This window comes from Danio rerio, chromosome 21 (assembly GCF_052040795.2).
Source record: "Danio rerio strain M-AB ecotype USA chromosome 21, GRCz13ab, whole genome shotgun sequence".
NCBI classification, from domain to species: domain Eukaryota; kingdom Metazoa; phylum Chordata; class Actinopteri; order Cypriniformes; family Danionidae; genus Danio; species Danio rerio.
The window spans coordinates 1935001-1954189 of NC_141041.1; the positions used below are offsets into that span (position 1 = coordinate 1935001).

The following is a 19189-nucleotide window of genomic DNA, read 5'->3' on the forward strand; positions in this document are numbered from 1 at the left end:
TTGCTGTGAGGCGACAGCACTACCTACTGCGCCACTGCATTGCCAGAAAAAAATATTATTATAAGTAAATATTTTAATGCAAATTGAAATTTTTGGAAAAGAAAAAAAAAGAAAAAGAAAATATTAGATTAAATATTTTAATTCAAATTTTAAATTACAGAAATTGAGAAAGAAGGAAAGAAAGAGAAGGAAAGAAAGAGAAAGAAAGAAAGAGAAAGAAAGAAAGAGAAAGCAAGCAAGCAAGCAAGGTTTGTCCTCAGGTTTGTCTTGTTCTTCCTCAGCTTTGCTTTGGAAAGTGAACTGCGTCTCCTCCGTCTGTCTGAATCTCTCATGTCGTTGCTTGTCTCAGTTAATACCTGTCAGTTGTGAAATAATTGAAGAATTGAATCAGGATCTGTGTAATCCCCTGAGCACTAAATAATATCAGTGTCTTTGTTTGATTATGAAGTGTTTTATGTGCTTGATAAAGCCGTAAATCCGCCAATCCTTTACTTTGTTCCCCGCAAAGAAATTCAAATAGAAACTAAACTCGCGACAATGAAATCAAACACTGCATAATCAAACAAAACACTGATTTCATCTCGTATACAGGTATCAGCAATGCTATTGTCCACATCCCTCCATATATTTAATACAATTGATATGTGTACACACTTAATGCCTTTATATACATAAAGTATATAAAATATGAATTAACCGTGTTGAAAACAGAAATAAATGCACATTTTAAAATCGAAAATATAGAAAGTAATCAAATTTACATTTAAATATTACAAATTAGAAGAAAAAAAACAAGAAAACGAAGGGAAAAAAAGAGTTAAGGAAAACAAAGAAAGAAAAATAATTTTAAATAAAAAATTTAAAAGAAATGTACATTTTAATATTTAAAAGAAAGAAATGTAAATATTAAACAAAAAATTTAAATAAAATAAAATGATATTTAAATAACAAAAATTAATTTTAAAAGAAAGAAATTAATTTTAATATTTACTTTTCTTTCTTTTAACATTTAATATTAAATGTTAAAGTTAATATTAACATTTAAAATAAAAACATTTAGATTTAAAAATTTTAAAGAAAGATTTAAAAGAAAGAAACATTTAAATTTTTACATTTAAAAGGAATAAATTTTAATATTTTAAAATTTAAGACAGACATTTACATTTTATTTAGATTTCTTTCTATCTTTCAAGCTTTAATATTAAAAATTAAGAAATAAATACTTAAAGACATTTAAACATTAACATTTAAAAGAAAGATTTAAGAAAAAAATATTTAAATTTAAAAGAAGGAAAGATTTAAAAGACAAAAAAAAATTATTAAATATTTCAATTTGAAAGAAAGATATAAAAGAAAGAAATATTTAAATATTTAAATTTTAAAAAGAAAGATTTAAATGTTAAATTTTAAAAGAAAGAAAGATTTAAATATTTAAATTTAAAAGAAAGAAAGATTTAAATTTAAAAGGAAAAAATATTTAAATACTACAATTTAAAAGAATGAAAGAAAAAAGATTTAAATATTTAAATTTAAAAGAAAATTTTTTTTCTTTTAAATTTTAATATTTAACAGACAGAAAGAAATGTAATATTAAATTTAAAAGACAGACGGACTCTTTCCTCTGGGTCTTTCAGCACTGTTCTGTGTCTCTTCAGATGTGCTGTTAATAAATCATTGATGTTTTCATAATTAATCAGATGTAGCAGTTGGGCTGGTTCTGCGGCCTCAGCTCTTTTGTTCTGTTGGTTCCTGTTCTTTATTTCCTGAAGCGTCCGTCGTTATTTCACTCCTGTTTGTCTTCTGTCCCTGGAAGAAAACAATCGGCAGATCTCACCTCATAAATTAACAGGGAAGTGATTGGAAAGGAAAAGACTGATCCGTTCGCACCTGTTTTACATGGAGCTCATTATCAGCTCATCTGTCGCTCACACACAATCTGATTGGTCCACACACACACTCACAAACTCTGCCTGAAGATGACTGTACTATAAGCTGACCATCATTAAAGAGGAAGATTAAAACAGTCTAAAACTCTCAAAACACACGCTAGCACCTGCATCGCAACAGCTTAAAACAACCAGAACGCCCTAGCAACTACATCACAACAGCTAAAAACAACCAGAATGCCCTAGCAACTGCATCGCAACAGCTTAAAACAACCAGAATGCCCTAGCAACTACATCACAACAGCTAAAAACAACCAGAATGCCCTAACAACTGCATCGCAACAGCTTAAAACAACCAGAACGCCCTAGCAACTACATCACAACAGCTAAAAACAACCAGAATGCCCTAACAACTGCATCGCAACAGCTTAAAACAACCAGAATGCCCTAGCAACTACATCACAACAGCTAAAAACAACCAGAATGCCCTAGCAACTGCATCGCAACAGCTTAAAACAACCAGAATGCCCTAGCAACTACATCACAACAGCTAAAAACAACCAGAATGCCCTAGCAACTGCATTACAACAGCTTAAAACAACCAGAATGCCCTAGCAACTACATCACAACAGCTAAAAACAACCAAAATGCCCTAGCAACTGCATCACAACAGCTTAAAACAACCAGAATGCCCTAGCAACTGCATCGCAACAGCTTAAAACAACCAGAATGCCCTAGCAACTACATCACAACAGCTAAAAACAACCAGAATGCCCTAGCAACTGCATCGCAACAGCTTAAAACAACCAGAATGCCCTAGCAACTACATCGCAACAGCTAAAAACAACCAGAATGCCCTAGCAACTGCATCGCAACAGCGTAAAACAACCACAATGCCCTGGCAACTGCATCACAACAGCTAAAAACAACCAGAATGCCCTAGCAACTGCATCACAACAGCTTAAAACAACCAGAATGCCCTAGCAACTGCATTGCAACAGCTTAAAACAACCAGAATGCCCTAGCAACTGCATTGCAACAGCTTAAAGTAATCAGAATGCCCTAGCAACTGCATCGCAACAGCTTAAAACAACCAGAATGCCCTAGCAACTGCATTGCAACAGTGTAAAACAACCAAAATGCCCTAGCAACTGCATTGCAACAGCTTAAAACAACCAGAATGCCCTAGCAACTGCATCACAACAGCTTAAAACAACCAGAATGCCCTAGCAACTGCATCACAACCGCTTAAAACAACCAGAATGCCCTAGCAACTACATCACAACCGCTTAAAACAACCAGAATGCCCTAGCAACTGCATCACAACCGCTTAAAACAACCAGAATGCCCTAGCAACTGCATCGCAATAGCTTAAAACAACCAGAATGCCCTAGCAACTGCATCACAACCGCTTAAAACAACCAGAATGCCCTAGCAACTGCATCACAACCGCTTAAAACAACCAGAATGCCCTAGCAACTACATCACAACAGCTAAAAACAACCAAAATGCCCTAGCAACTGCATCACAACAGCTTAAAACAACCAGAATGCCCTAGCAACTGCATCGCAACAGCTTAAAACAACCAGAATGCCCTAGCAACTACATCACAACAGCTAAAAACAACCAGAATGCCCTAGCAACTGCATCGCAACAGCTTAAAACAACCAGAATGCCCTAGCAACTACATCGCAACAGCTAAAAACAACCAGAATGCCCTAGCAACTGCATCGCAACAGCGTAAAACAACCACAATGCCCTGGCAACTGCATCACAACAGCTAAAAACAACCAGAATGCCCTAGCAACTGCATCACAACAGCTTAAAACAACCAGAATGCCCTAGCAACTGCATTGCAACAGCTTAAAACAACCAGAATGCCCTAGCAACTGCATTGCAACAGCTTAAAGTAATCAGAATGCCCTAGCAACTGCATCGCAACAGCTTAAAACAACCAGAATGCCCTAGCAACTGCATTGCAACAGTGTAAAACAACCAAAATGCCCTAGCAACTGCATTGCAACAGCTTAAAACAACCAGAATGCCCTAGCAACTGCATCACAACAGCTTAAAACAACCAGAATGCCCTAGCAACTGCATCACAACCGCTTAAAACAACCAGAATGCCCTAGCAACTGCATCACAACCGCTTAAAACAACCAGAATGCCCTAGCAACTGCATCACAACCGCTTAAAACAACCAGAATGCCCTAGCAACTGCATCGCAATAGCTTAAAACAACCAGAATGCCCTAGCAACTGCATCACAACCGCTTAAAACAACCAGAATGCCCTAGCAACTGCATCACAACCGCTTAAAACAACCAGAATGCCCTAGCAACTGCATCGCAATAGCTTAAAACAACCAGAATGCCCTAGCAACTGCATCACAACCGCTTAAAACAACCAGAATGCCCTAGCAACTGCATCGCAACAGCTTAAAACAAATCAATACAAATGATATGTGTACACATTTAACAGCTAAAAGTGTGTGTGTGCGTGTGTGCGTGTGCGTGTGTGCGTGTGCGTGTGTGCGTGTGCGTGTGTGTGTGTGTGCGCGTGTGTGCTTGTGAGAGAGAGAGAGAGAGAGAGAGAGCTGACAGCTGGCAGTATGGGAACCTGGCAGGGTCATACGGTGTTGTACGAGTCCTCATTTCCAAACGCGCTGTAAACAAAAGGTTAGAGGAGGTTTAGCTGCGTTTATTGGTCTACCAGATGCTCACACAAACACGCACGTCCACTCCTTCTCTATTAGATCATGTTATGTAGAGCGGTCTGGTAATAGCATTAGCCTTTTATCTAATGTTTGCTCTTTTCCCTGTGCTTTTCAGTGTTGCTTTTGTGTTGCATGATTGTAGATTCGGCTAGTTGGTGTTGTATTATTTTGCACATGCATGTTTTACACTCCCATTTAAATCAATCATTAGTTTTTATTTAATTTTGTCTTTGATTTTATTCTCCGTTCTATAATTTTGATGTCAAAAATGTATCTTGCTGGTTAGTATTGCTTATTCTACATTGCTGATTGGTATCCCCACATGCAAATAAATATAGTAATTAATAGTGAATACTATAGTGTTATAATGTGAATGCTATAATAAAGTGTATTATATATATATATATATATATATATATATATATATATATATATATATATATATATATATATATATATATATATATATATATATATATATATTATAGTGTTTACAATACTTTATCCAGCATATTTTATTAAATATAGTGAGCCAATAAGCTGTAATAAAAACTTTAGTTTTACTACAGTAAGCTGTGGTGGGTTGTAGTATAATATACCATATAGTTGTAGAAGACTACAGTATTGGGTCATTTGTTTATATTACTGTAGTTGCTGTGTTAGCGTAGCAACTATAGAGCCACCACAATCAATCATTTACTGTAAGTTTTTGTGTTACCATAGCAACTAGAATCACCACAACTGATTAATTGCTGTAGTTGTTGTTACCATAGCAATGGTAGAATCACCACAACAGATCAATTACTATAGTTGGTGTGTTACCATAGCAACGGTAGAATCACCACAACAGATCAATTACTATAGTTGGTGTGTTACCATAGCAACTATAGAATCAGCACAGTGGACTAATGTGGTTGTTGTGTTGGCATAGCAACTATAGAATCACCACAACAGATTGATTGCTGTAGTTATGTTACCATAACAACTATAAAATCACCACAACAGATTGATTACTGTAGTTGCTGTGTTACTATAGCAACTATAAAATCACCACAACAGATTGATTACTGTAGTTGCTGTGTTACTATAGCAACTATAAAATCACCACAACAGATTGATTACTGTAGTTGTTGTTACCATAGTAACTATAGAATAAGCACAACAGATTAATTACTATAGTTGTTGTTGCCATAGCAACTTTAGAATCACCACAACAGATTAATTACTATAGTTGGTCTGTTACCATAGCAACTATCGAATCAGCAAAACGGATAGTTTACTGTAGTTGTTGTTACCATAGCAACTATAGAATCACCACAACAGACTGATTACTGTAGTTGTTGTGTTACCAAAGCAACCATAGAATCACGACAACAGATTTTTTACTATAGTTGGTGTGTTACCTAGCAACTATAGAATCAGCACAACGGATTAATTTAGTTGTTGTGTTACCATAGCAACTATAGAATCACCACAACAGATTGATTGCTGTAGTTATTGTGTTACCATAGCAACTATAAAATCCCAACAACAGATTGATTACTGTAGTTGTTGTTACCATAGCAACTTTAGAATAAGCACATGTTGCCATAGCAACTATAGAATCACCACAACAGATCAATTACTATAGTTGTTGTTGCCATAGCAACTTTAGAATCAAAACAACAGATGAATTACTATAGTTGGTCTGTTACCATAGCAACTATAGAATCAACAAAACAGATAGTTTACTGTTGTTGTCGTGTTAACATAGCAACCATAGAATCACCACAATAGATTTTTTATTATAGTTGGTGTGTTACCTAGCAACTATAGAATCACCACAACAGATTAATTACTGCAGTTTTTGCATTACCATAGCAACTATATAAAAGCACAACAAATGAATTACCGTGTTTTATTATAGGATGGTTCAAAAACACTGTGTGTAAAGTGTACTATAAATTACTATAGCATTTGTACATGTAGGTAATTCTTATTTTCTTTCAGGAATATAGAAAAAGGATTTATTTATTTACAAGTTTTGCTCATTTGTTTTGTTTTTAGAGTGTCCGCAGACATTTAGTCATATTTTACAGTAAACACGAGCTGCTTTTGTGTGTGTTTGAGGTGTGATGTTCACTTCATAGTGCACACTTTATAGTCTGCTGGTGTGAGTGAACATCTCCCTCTAGTGGAAAACACACACACACTCACTTATCAGTGCATCTTCTGAGAAATGACTGCTTTGATTTGTTTAATTGGTCCCCATATAAGTATTCTCTGTATACAAGAGATTTTCATTTCAGTTTTATAATGATTATTATTCTTAATTATGCCCCATTAAATATGACTGATTCCATACGAACACAATTTCAGTGGAGTATCTCACACCTGAGCATCTCACAATTATTTAAACATTAATTAAACATGTATTTATTAGTATTTAAGACTGAAATGGTGTTTAGCTTTAGCAAACCTTAAAAGAAGATATGTGTGCATCAAATAATATCATTTTAAAATAATGTAATAAAAGCTTATATTGAGCACTAAATTAGATTATCCAAGATTATGGACAATTGACTGTATTTTAAGTACTAGTATATATTAATAATATGATAAATTATTGATTTGTTAATGGGAAATGAGTAAAAAATATTAACAAATTCATATACTGCAAAAATATTTTCATAATTCTGGAATAAAAGATTTAATTAATATTAAATTATTTTGTTTTTCAATTGCTTTTTAAAACTTATTAAACCTTTATTTCTAAAATTTTACCTTAAATCTGAGAAAATCCATCTGCTTTATGTTTTTTAGATGTTGAAATACTGTTTTAGTGACTCTGTGTTTAATCGCTCTGATAATAACGTGACTTTATTTGATTTTTGGCATGAATTACTCCTCAAACTGATATTCGTGTTTGTTTTATTGACGGATGTTCCTTTACTTGTGTTTCAGAGGCGGTAAAAGAAGAAAAAAAGTGCTTTGGGTGTAAAGACCGACCGAGTGTTAAAAACGCATTAACGGGATGCCAGGAATGAGCGCGCAGGAAACCAGCACGGTAAATATAATGAAGAGCATGGTACATATAAAACTGAGAAATAACGGCACAGTAAATATAATAAAGAACATGCTACATACAGTTGAAGTCAGAATTATTCGCCCCCCTTTGATTTTTTTTTTCTTTTTTAAATATTTCCTAAATGATGTTTAATAGAGCAAGGAAATGTTCACAGTATGTCTGATAATATTTTTTCTTCTGGAGAAAGTCTTATTTGTTTGATTTCGGCTAGAATAAAAGCAGTTTTTAATTTTTTAAACACCATTTTAGGGACAAAATTATTAGCCCCTTTAAGCTAAATTTATTTCTGATCGTTATACAGTAACTTGCCTAATTACCCTAACCTGCCTAGTTACCCTAATTAACCTAGTGAAGCCTTTAAATGTCACTTTAAGCTGTATAAAAGTGTCTTGAAGAATATCTAGTCTAATATTATTTACTGTCATCATGGCAAAGAGAAAATAAATCAGTTATTAGAGATGAGTTATTAACACTATTATGATTAGAAATGTGTTGAAGAAATCTGCTTTCCGCTAAACAGAAATTGGGGGAAAAAATAAACAGGGGGCTAATAATTCTAACTTCAACTGTATAATACAGAGCATGGTACATATAATAAAGAGAAATAAAAGCAGTGCTGTAAATATAATACAGAGTATGGTAAATATAATACTGATAAACAAAAGCAACCCAGACCTAGACAGAAAAGAAATATTACATGATCCAAAATTCCAAAAGCAAAAAAATATAGATATATTTATCATACCACACTAATATATTTAGTATTATAATTGATGATAATGATGATAATAATAATAATAATAATGTTGTTATTAATAATACTACTGAATAATAAAAATAGCAATAATCGTAATGCATATAATAATAGTAATACTTTATTATTATTATTGTTATTTAATTGACAATTATTGTAGTTACTTCTGTGTTAATAAGCGTAATGACTATATTTTTGTCATCTACAAAATATCCTTAAATTAAAAAACAAATTAATTAATAAAAACAGTTCAAGTTAAACTGAATAAAAAAGAAGCAATGCTTTAAAATCTAGCTGAAAAACAATAAGTAAAGATATATAAATGCTTCCTAAAAATGTCACATTAGTATAATATAGAGAAAACAAAACATAAATATAGGGAAATCTAAAGAATTTAACATTTATTTACTTATTTATTTATAAAAAAATATTATATTTATTATAATTAAATTTAGTTGCAAGTAACTTGTAAAAATAACAATCCTGGAATGTATATTTATAACAATAATAATAATAACAATTATTATTATTATTATTATTATTATTATTTATATTATTATTATTATTGCTGTTGTTCTTATTGTTTTTGTTATTATTATTATTATTGTTGTTATTATTATTAATATTATTATTATTATTTATATTATTATTATTATTATTATTATTATTATTATTGTATTTAAAAATATATATTTTCCAATAAATTTATTCTATAAAACAAGTTAATTTGTCATGACAAGAATCAGATTATTTCTGAATATTAAAAAAGAGTAAGAATATACGATATATATTGATTTTTGATTATAAGTATTGGGCTGTAAAATTAGTCAAGAACCCATTGCTTCAGCATTCCTCACACACCGTTTCTTACATCTGAGTAGAAATAACAGTGATATTTTTAGCCTGATTATGTCCGTCTGCTGCCGTTGTGTGTGTGTGTGTGTGTGTGTGTGTGTGTGTGTGTGTGTGTGTGTGTGTGTGTGTGTGTGTGTGTGTGTGTGTGTGTGTGTGTGTGTGTGTGTGTGTGTGTGTGTGTGTGTGTGTGTGTGTGCATATGTGCGTTTGATATGTATTTGTTAAAGCGTGTCCAGATGTTGTGTTGAAATGTGTCTGTTGTGCAGCATCTGTGCGTCACCTGTGCGCGTCTGTCCTCCATTACGGCTCCAGTTTCCTCTTTCCTCCATGTGTTGTCATTCATTCACTTAGAGCCGCTCGTCCCTCCAGAGATTCTGACGCCGCCGTTTGATGTCCATGAAAACCAGGATGCTTTTATTGCTCATGAGTTTGATTTTTATGAATATGGATGTGCGAGTAATGCAGAATGAGAATAATTCATAATAATATAATTTATAAATAAAGTGCAAGGTCATTTATCATGAATGCATTTAAAGACTTAATTATATGTGTGTGATAATGAATATAATTATTAATAAATAAATATGAAATAATAATTGTGTTATAATAACTGTTAAATAATTAATGTAATTTAATAATTATATTAATAATAACTATTATATAACTATTATAACCAATAACTATGTTACTATTATTTTCCAATGATTTTAATTCATAAAACAAGTAATTTTTTCATGAAAAAATAAGATTATATTTGAATATTATAAAAGAGTGAAAATATTTTTATTTATTTTATTTTATTTATTTTACTATTATAAAAAATACTGAATAATAGCAATTACTAACATAAAATAATTAAAAATAATAAAATAAAATAATATAAAAAATCTAATTAAAATAATTAATGGATAACTGAAAGATTGTTGTATTTATATGAAAAACAATTTAAATAAATAAATGTAGTAATTAAATTAATTAAATAATAAAAAGTATATAAATAATGTCAAGTAAACATAAGTAGTTACGCTCATAATGGTTAAATAAAATTACATAATTAAACATTCACATTTAAATGTAAATAAGTATTAAATAATTATAATTAAATAAAATAATGATGATAATAATAATACTAATAAAAAAATGATAATAGGGAAATAATATTAATGATAATAATAATAATATAATAATAATAATAATAATGTAATGATGATGATAATAATAATAATAATAATGTAATGATAATAATAATAATAATAATAATAATAATAATAATAATTGTAGTAATAATAATAATAATAATGATAATAACATAATATTATTAATAACATAACAATATTAATAATAATAACATAATGATAACAACAATAATAATAATAATAATAATAATAATGATAATATAATAACAATAATATAATAATAATTGGAAATAATAATATAAAGAAAGAAAAAAAAAGTTATTTTTATATTTAAATAATAAATAATAATACTGACAATAGTGGTATACAAATATATGTGTAAATATTGAAAATAATAAAATATTATTACTACAATTATGCAAATATGTAATTTGGATATTATAATTATTAATTAAATCAAAATAATTGCTATTTAAAATTTGATTTTTAGAAATAACAGTGTATAAAATCTCTGTTTTTGTATGATAAATGAGTTATAATACATGATAAATCACATCATCATCATCATCATTATCATCATCATCGTCACTATTGCCATAAACCTCTATTAGTTCTGGTATTAAAGAAAGTTTAGAAACCAAACAGCAGCATCATAACAACCATCATCTGAGTGATCCGAGTGAACAAACTTCATCTTTTCTGTGCTGAAATGAAGATGTTTTTGCTCTCGGTGTGATTTTGAGCTCAGGACAGCAATAAAACTGGGTCACAGACACACACACACACACACACACACACACACACATTCTCAATTCAGCACCATATGTTACTCCAGCAGGCCCTCGGGGGAAACACACACAGACTTACAGAGACATATACATGCAGTACACTATAAACACACACACACACTATACATGCAAATATACATGCACACACTCTCCCACACACACATACATAAAAATATACACACTCTCCCACACACATAAATAAAAATACACACAAATATATGCACACACACTGTCTCAAAAGCATGCATAAACTGTAAACACGCACTATACACTCACACACACTTTTCACACATTTACACATGCAAACTCTCACAAACACAGCACACTATACACACACACTCGCTCTCTCTCTCTCACACACACACACACACACATATTAGTGTTATTTTGACTATGGTTTAATCCAGTCAAGTGTGTGTGTTTGTGTGTTAGGGATCTGTAGGAATGATGAACAGACGCTGAATTCTTCCGTCTGGAGTGATGCGATCCGCTCTCACGACCTGTGACCCTGGCTCGTTTGCATACTAATCCCCGCCCCCTGAAAGAAATTATTTCCCAGCCCCGCCCTCTGAATGCCAATCTCCCCACATACACACTCTACACCATACACACATGTGCATACACTGCACACACTCACACACTATACACACAGATATGCATACACTATACACAAACACAACATACACACAATGACTGGATAAACCACACACACACACATTATAGCCTTACATTATACACGCACACACATGCAAATACTATACGCATGCATAAACACATTATATGCATACACTAAACACACAGATTTATACACTATACACACACACAACACACACACTATGCACACAGATTTATACACTATACACACACAACACACACACACACTATGCACACATATGCATTTAATTTACACACACTATACAAACACACACACACACACACACACACACACACACTACACACACTTGTGCATTTACTTTACACACACTACATGCGCACACACACTATACACACATACGCATTTACTTTAAACACACTACACACACACACACAGACTGTACACACATATGCATTTACTTTACACACACTACGCACACACACACTATACACACATATGGATAAACTACACATACATACACACGCTATATACATACACTAGACACACATATGCATATACTACACACACATACATACACTATATGCATACACTATACACACACACAATAAAGACACATACTGTACATACATTTACTTTACACATGCTATACACACATACTATACACACATATGCATACACTATACACACACTATACACAAATATGCATACACTATTCACAGAGTATACACACATATGCATACACTATACACACACACACACACAGACTATACACACATATGCATACACTATATACGGACTATACACACATATGCATACACTATACACACACACACACACTATACACACATACTGTATGCATACACTATACACACACACAGACTATACACTCATATGCATACACTATTCACAGAGTATACACACATATGCATACACTATACACACACACACACAGACTATACACACATATGCATACACTATACACACACACACACACAGACTATACACACATATGCATACACTATACATGGACTATACACACATATGCATACACTATACACACACACACTATACACACATACTGTATGCATACACTATACACACACACAGACTATACACTCATATGCATACACTATACACGAACTATACACACATATGCATACACTATACACACACACACACAGACTATACACACATATGCATACACTATACACGGACTATACACACATATGCATACACTATACACATACACACTATACACACATACTGTATGCATACACTATACACACACACACAGACTATACACTCATATGCATACACTATTCACAGAGTATACACACATATGCATACACTATACACACACTATACACACATATGCATACACTATACACACACACACAGGCTATAAACCCATATGCATACACTATACACACACTATACACTCATATGCATACACTATACACACACACACACACACACACACACAGACTATACACACATGCATACACTATAAACAGACTATACACATACACATATGCATACACTATACACACACACACAGGCTATAAACCCATATGCATACACTATACACACACTATACACTCATATGCATACACTATACACACACACACACACACACACAGACTATACACACATGCATACACTATAAACAGACTATACACATACACATATGCATACACTATACACACACAGAGACTATACACACATATGCATACACTATACAAACACTATACACACATATGCATACACTATACACACACACAGACTATACACATATATGCATACACTATACACAGACTATACACATATATGCATACACTATACAAACACTATACACACATATGCATACACTATACAAACACTATACACATATATGCATACACTATAGACACACACACACCGACTATACACACATGCATACACTATAAACAGACTATACACTTATACATACACTATACACACACACTCTATACACATATGCATACACTATACACACACTATACACACATATGCATACACTATACACACTATACACACACACACACACATACATATGCATATACAGGGGGGGCTAATAATTCAGGAGGGCTCATAATTCTGACTTCAGCTGTTTGTGAATTGGGACGGAAGTCTTCAAATTTGTAAAAGCTTGAGGGATTTTGGGGCGCAGCGTTAATCATCTCTGTCATATTCATAAACGCCAGGCTGTCACAGGCTTATATGATGTCATTTATTTCAATTTACTGCTCCGGAACACAAGCGCAGCCTCGTCTCGGGGGACGCCTCGCAGAATCAAATCATATTTGGTGCAAATTAATCACATTAAGTCACAGATTAGGCCATAATCCTCTCAGATCTGGTAAATACTGTAAGTGATTGGCGTGGTCTGTGACCCGGCCATCAGCTCGCCCCGTTACCCACAATTCAGTGCTCATCTCTGGGGAAAGAGCGCTGGGTGACACTCTAGATTGGGCCTTAAAAGACGCTCATCTACATAATGACGCTTTAGTAATTGAAATATTGAATGATGGATATTCCAGTATGCTTGTCTGAGATTATGTGTGTGTAGGCCGACAGCTGTTTGTTGTTTTGAACTCTGTTAAGCTTATAAAGTAATAAAATGAAATGTTTACATATGTTATAGGGCCAATATAAATGAGGGCCAGACATAATCCGTGCACATTTTTTGCAATTTTACAGAAAGCTTTGTATAAAGCTTAAAATATCTGCTGATTTATGTGGAATTATTTTGAGATTATTATAACAAAAAACTTGACAGATAAAAAAACAACAACACTTTTATTTAAGGTTTACAGTGGACATTCAATTAGAACTGCTTTTTTTTTTGGTAAACAAAGTACATCTCTCATATAATTTATCTCTTAAAGGTGCAGTATGTAAGTCTGACACCCAGTGGGTGAACTAGGTATTGCACTCCCAGATCAAAACACATTTTCACTCGGCTCCTCTTCTGATAAGTACGCAAGCGCAGGTTGCCAGATTGACGTGAGTGTGTCTGACTATCGAGCCTAAAGGCTGATTTAAGACTGATTTGAACCGTTTTCTAAATAAAAGCAACGGCACGCGATAGAAGATAGGATTAGGATTTTTGTCCTAACCATCACCTGAAATTATTATTGTAGAAACGGCTTTAATTTCTCACAGCTGAACAACAAGATAAATGATCAGCTCAGGTGCAGCTCATGTGCTTTATTCAGTGTTAAATGTTAATAATGTGAGTCTGAATGCCATTTCACATCACATTTATTGCCATACTACTGAAAGCAGCAGCAGATAGTTCACCTCAGATCTGGAGAATAAAATAAACAGTCTAAAATTAAACTTCAGAACTGAGACTCAGTGCAAACCAACACATATCAGTGATTCAGCATCTACATTTAATCATGTTAAACAGGTTTATTGTGTATTAATCAGATTATAAACGTTACCATTTGGCTGGAGTGCAGTGAGTGCACTATTCTTTCCTTCTGAATGGCTGTATTTACATTTCTGTCGTGTTTCGCCTCTTGCAAATTGCTCATTACTACAAATCTCGTCATGTAGCATGTTGTTAGGACACAGGGTTACAATGTAACCTGCTCACCTAATTTTTACATTCATAATATTTATATTATTTGCTAATTAATAACCACCATATGTGGAACTCTGAATCTGCGTCTCATTTAAGAGTCTGCTACTGTCCACCGGAAGTCGCAATTCAGTCACGGATGCACACTTTGAGAGCCTTCATGACTGAATGAATGAAATGTGCTGTTTTCCACCATCTGGCAACCCGGTGTCCTAAAATGTCATTGGTTAATCTGGCATTGGGCGGGTTAAATGACCAAAACAATGACAGACATTCCGGCTCGTAACACACGTTTAAAGCAGAATATCTGACTTCAGCATTGTTTCTCAGATAAACAAGAATATTTACTGAGCATGTTTCTGAAAGATCTGCAAACATATTATAGTGTTTATTGCTCTAGAAGAGTCAAAAACTCACATACAGCACCTTTTAAATATTAGTATGATAAAATAGAGTTTATTAAAACTGTGTTGTAAATTAAGAATGGAAACATTTGCATTTTATTCAATAATATTCTATATAATTATTAATAAAACTGAATAAATTTATATATAAACCTGCATTTACATAAGTAAATAAATCTATTTAATGATAGGATAAATAATCTGTGGGTTTTGTAGTCATAAAGTTCGATATAGAGAGGATATGATGAACTATGTAATCTAATAATATGCGCACTTTGTAAAGCTGCTTTGGAACAATAATTATAGTGAAATTGAATTAGTTGAGGCAACACTGTGGCGCAGTGGGCGTAGCACGTCGCCTCACAGCAAGAAGGTCGCTGGTTCAAGGCCCGGCTGAGTCAGTTGGCATTTCTGTGTGGAGTTTGCATATTCTCTGGTTTCCCCCACAGTCCAAAGACATGTGGTATAGGTGAATTGAATAAACTAAATTGGCCGTAGTGTATGAGTGTGAATGCAAAATGTATTGCATTAATTTCCCAGTGTTAGGTTGCGCCTGGAAGAGCATCCAAGTTGTATATGATAAGTTGGCGGTTCATTCCGCTGTGGCGACCCCTGATTAATAAAAGGGACTAAGGCGAAAAGAAAATGAATGAATTACGTTAAAAATATCAGCTCCGTTTTATTCAAATAATTGTAGATGCTGATATTCATAAAATCAAACAGTAAATCGTGATCCTTGTAATGTAAATAGTTCTACATAACAATATAGCGACCATGCTACTGTAAATCTCTAATAATTTGTGTTTGGTAATTGATATTTAAATACTTCTTTTTATGGTCAAAGCTGTACTTTCAATATATAATGTTATGCAATGCAGTCATAAATGTGAGGAGAATGAATAACCCCTCCTCAATAGATTTGAGCTGTTTTATAAGCTTGAAACGTTCATTCACCACTGAGGAACAGAGACAGCAAAAGTACTGGAAATGAAGTTCTTATAAAGCCCGATGATCAGTTTTACTGCATTTAAACTAATGTTGTTGTTTTTAATAATTATCAATTTATCTAGAGTAGTTTGAGTGCAGTAAATGTTCTTTTTAAATATAAATATATCTACTTTAGACAACATATTAAAGATTTGTCTGCAAAGAAAACCAAAGATATATGTTTGAGCTGTTACTTTATGAGGGATGTAAACAATAACAGTGGTCCAAACATATTTCCTGTTTAACATTTTTAATTTCTAGAGCTTCTAAGAATCCTGAAAGGTTCACATATTGATAAATAATGTTACGACAGTCGTTTTAACGTTAGGATAAGATTGAACTGCAATCATCTTACAGTTATTAAAATAGTTTGATAACAAGCAGGAAATATTCATGGGCGAGTGACATCACCACATTGAAATGGTCTATACTAAAATAAAATAAAAACTTGGTTACTAAGTTTAAACTATCAGTCAGACAACCAATGATGTGTAAGTAAATGTACAGTTCAGATAAACACAGTGTCCTTTTTCTAGAGTTAAAAGCATAAGCTGTCGAATGAGAGTTTATGGTCTCTGGTTGATTCTGATGCCTTTAAGCTCAGAGTAACATCAAACTTAAACGTATTCATTTATCCGGACCAGTGGAAAAAATTAACCATTTCCACATGATGAGTCTGATCCAAACACCACTGACTGCAACATCACGCACACACACACACACACACACACACATACACACACATGCAAACACACATTCACACACACACACACACATACACACACACATGCAAACACACACACACACACACACACACACACATACACACACACATGCAAACACACATTCACACACACACACACACATACAGTCACTTACTTGCATACAAACGTGCACACACACACATACACTCTCTACACAAATGCATACTCACACACATATGCAGACAAGCACATATAATTACACTGTCGTGACACACAAAATGGCAATAATATGTTTACGTTTAATGTGTTTAGATTTAAGAGTTGATTAAGATGCATTTTTTAAAGTTAGTTTTTAATTAATGGTGTGCTTTTATTTTTATTCTTTTCTGTAGAGCTTGGGTTTAAAGTCAGTGTGAACCGGAAGCTACTAAAACTTTTATTTCAATGTGTTAATTATTCTGTTTTCGCTGTTTTTGACTGTTTGGCACCATCTAGTGTCTGAATAATATGCTAGTTAGTGTATACTCCATCAGCGTTTTTTTTTTTTGTGTGTCGTCTTTGGGTTTTTGACTGTTTGACGCCATCTAGTGTCTGCATAGTGTGCAGGTTAGTGTATACTCCATCAGCTGTTTTAGTTTCTGTCAGCTTTGTGTTTTTGACTGTTTGTCTCCATCTTTTGTCTGAATAATGCACAGGTTATTGTATACTCCATCAGCTGTTTTAGTGTCAGCTTTGTGTTTTTGACTGTTTGTCTCCATCTAGTGTCTAAATAATGCACAGGTTAGTGTATACTCCATCAGCTGTTTTAGTGTCAGCTTTGTGTTTTTGACTGTTTGTCTCCATCTAGTGTCTGAATAATGCACAGGTTAGTGTATACTCCATCAGCTGTTTTAGTGTCAGCTTTGTGTTTTTGACTGTTTGTCTCCATCTAGTGTCTGAATAATGCGCAGGTTAGTGTATACTCCAACTTTTTTAGTTTCTGTCAGCTTTACGTTTTCAACTGTTTGTCTCCATCTTTTGTCTGAATAATGTGCAGGTTAGTGTATACTCCATCAGCTGTTTTAGTGTCAGCTTTGTCTTTTGACTGTTTGTCTCCATCTTTTGTCTGAATAATGTGCAGGTTAGTGTATACTCCATCAGCTGTTTTAGTGTCAGCTTTGTGTTTTTGACTGTTTGTCTCCATCTAGTGTCTGAATAATGTGCAGGTTAGTGTATACTCCATCAGCTGTTTTAGTGTCAGCTTTGTCTTTTGACTGTTTGTCTCCATCTTTTGTCTGAATAATGTGCAGGTTAGTGTATACTCCATCAGCTGTTTTAGTGTCAGCTTTGTGTTTTTGACTGTTTGTCTCCATCTTGTGTCTGAATAATGTGCAGGTTAGTGTATACTCCATCAGCTGTTTTAGTGTCAGCTTTGTCTTTTGACTGTTTGTCTCCATCTTTTGTCTGAATAATGTGCAGGTTAGTGTATACTCCATCAGCTGTTTTAGTGTCAGCTTTGTGTTTTTGACTGTTTGTCTCCATCTAGTGTCTGAATAATGTGCAGGTTAGTGTATACTCCATCAGCTGTTTTAGTGTCAGCTTTGTCTTTTTGACTATTTGTCTCCATCTTTTGTCTGAATAATGTGCAGGTTAGTGTATACTCCATCAGCTGTTTTAGTGTCAGCTTTGTG

General features: G+C 33.3%; 1 protein-coding gene across 4 annotated transcripts in view; it reads left to right on the top strand.

Annotated features, from left to right (window-relative positions):
- LOC101884022 (uncharacterized) overlaps positions 1–19189 on the top strand; it is a 71085-nt gene that overhangs the window by 31362 nt on the left and 20534 nt on the right. For all 4 annotated transcript variants that reach the window (XM_087300488.1, XM_087300490.1, XM_087300489.1 and 1 more), the window contains exon 3: positions 7545–7647. In XM_087300488.1, the coding sequence (XP_087156614.1) occupies positions 7615–7647 (33 nt within the window). In that variant the 5' untranslated portion in view covers positions 7545–7614. The remainder of the gene's footprint in view (positions 1–7544; positions 7648–19189) is intronic.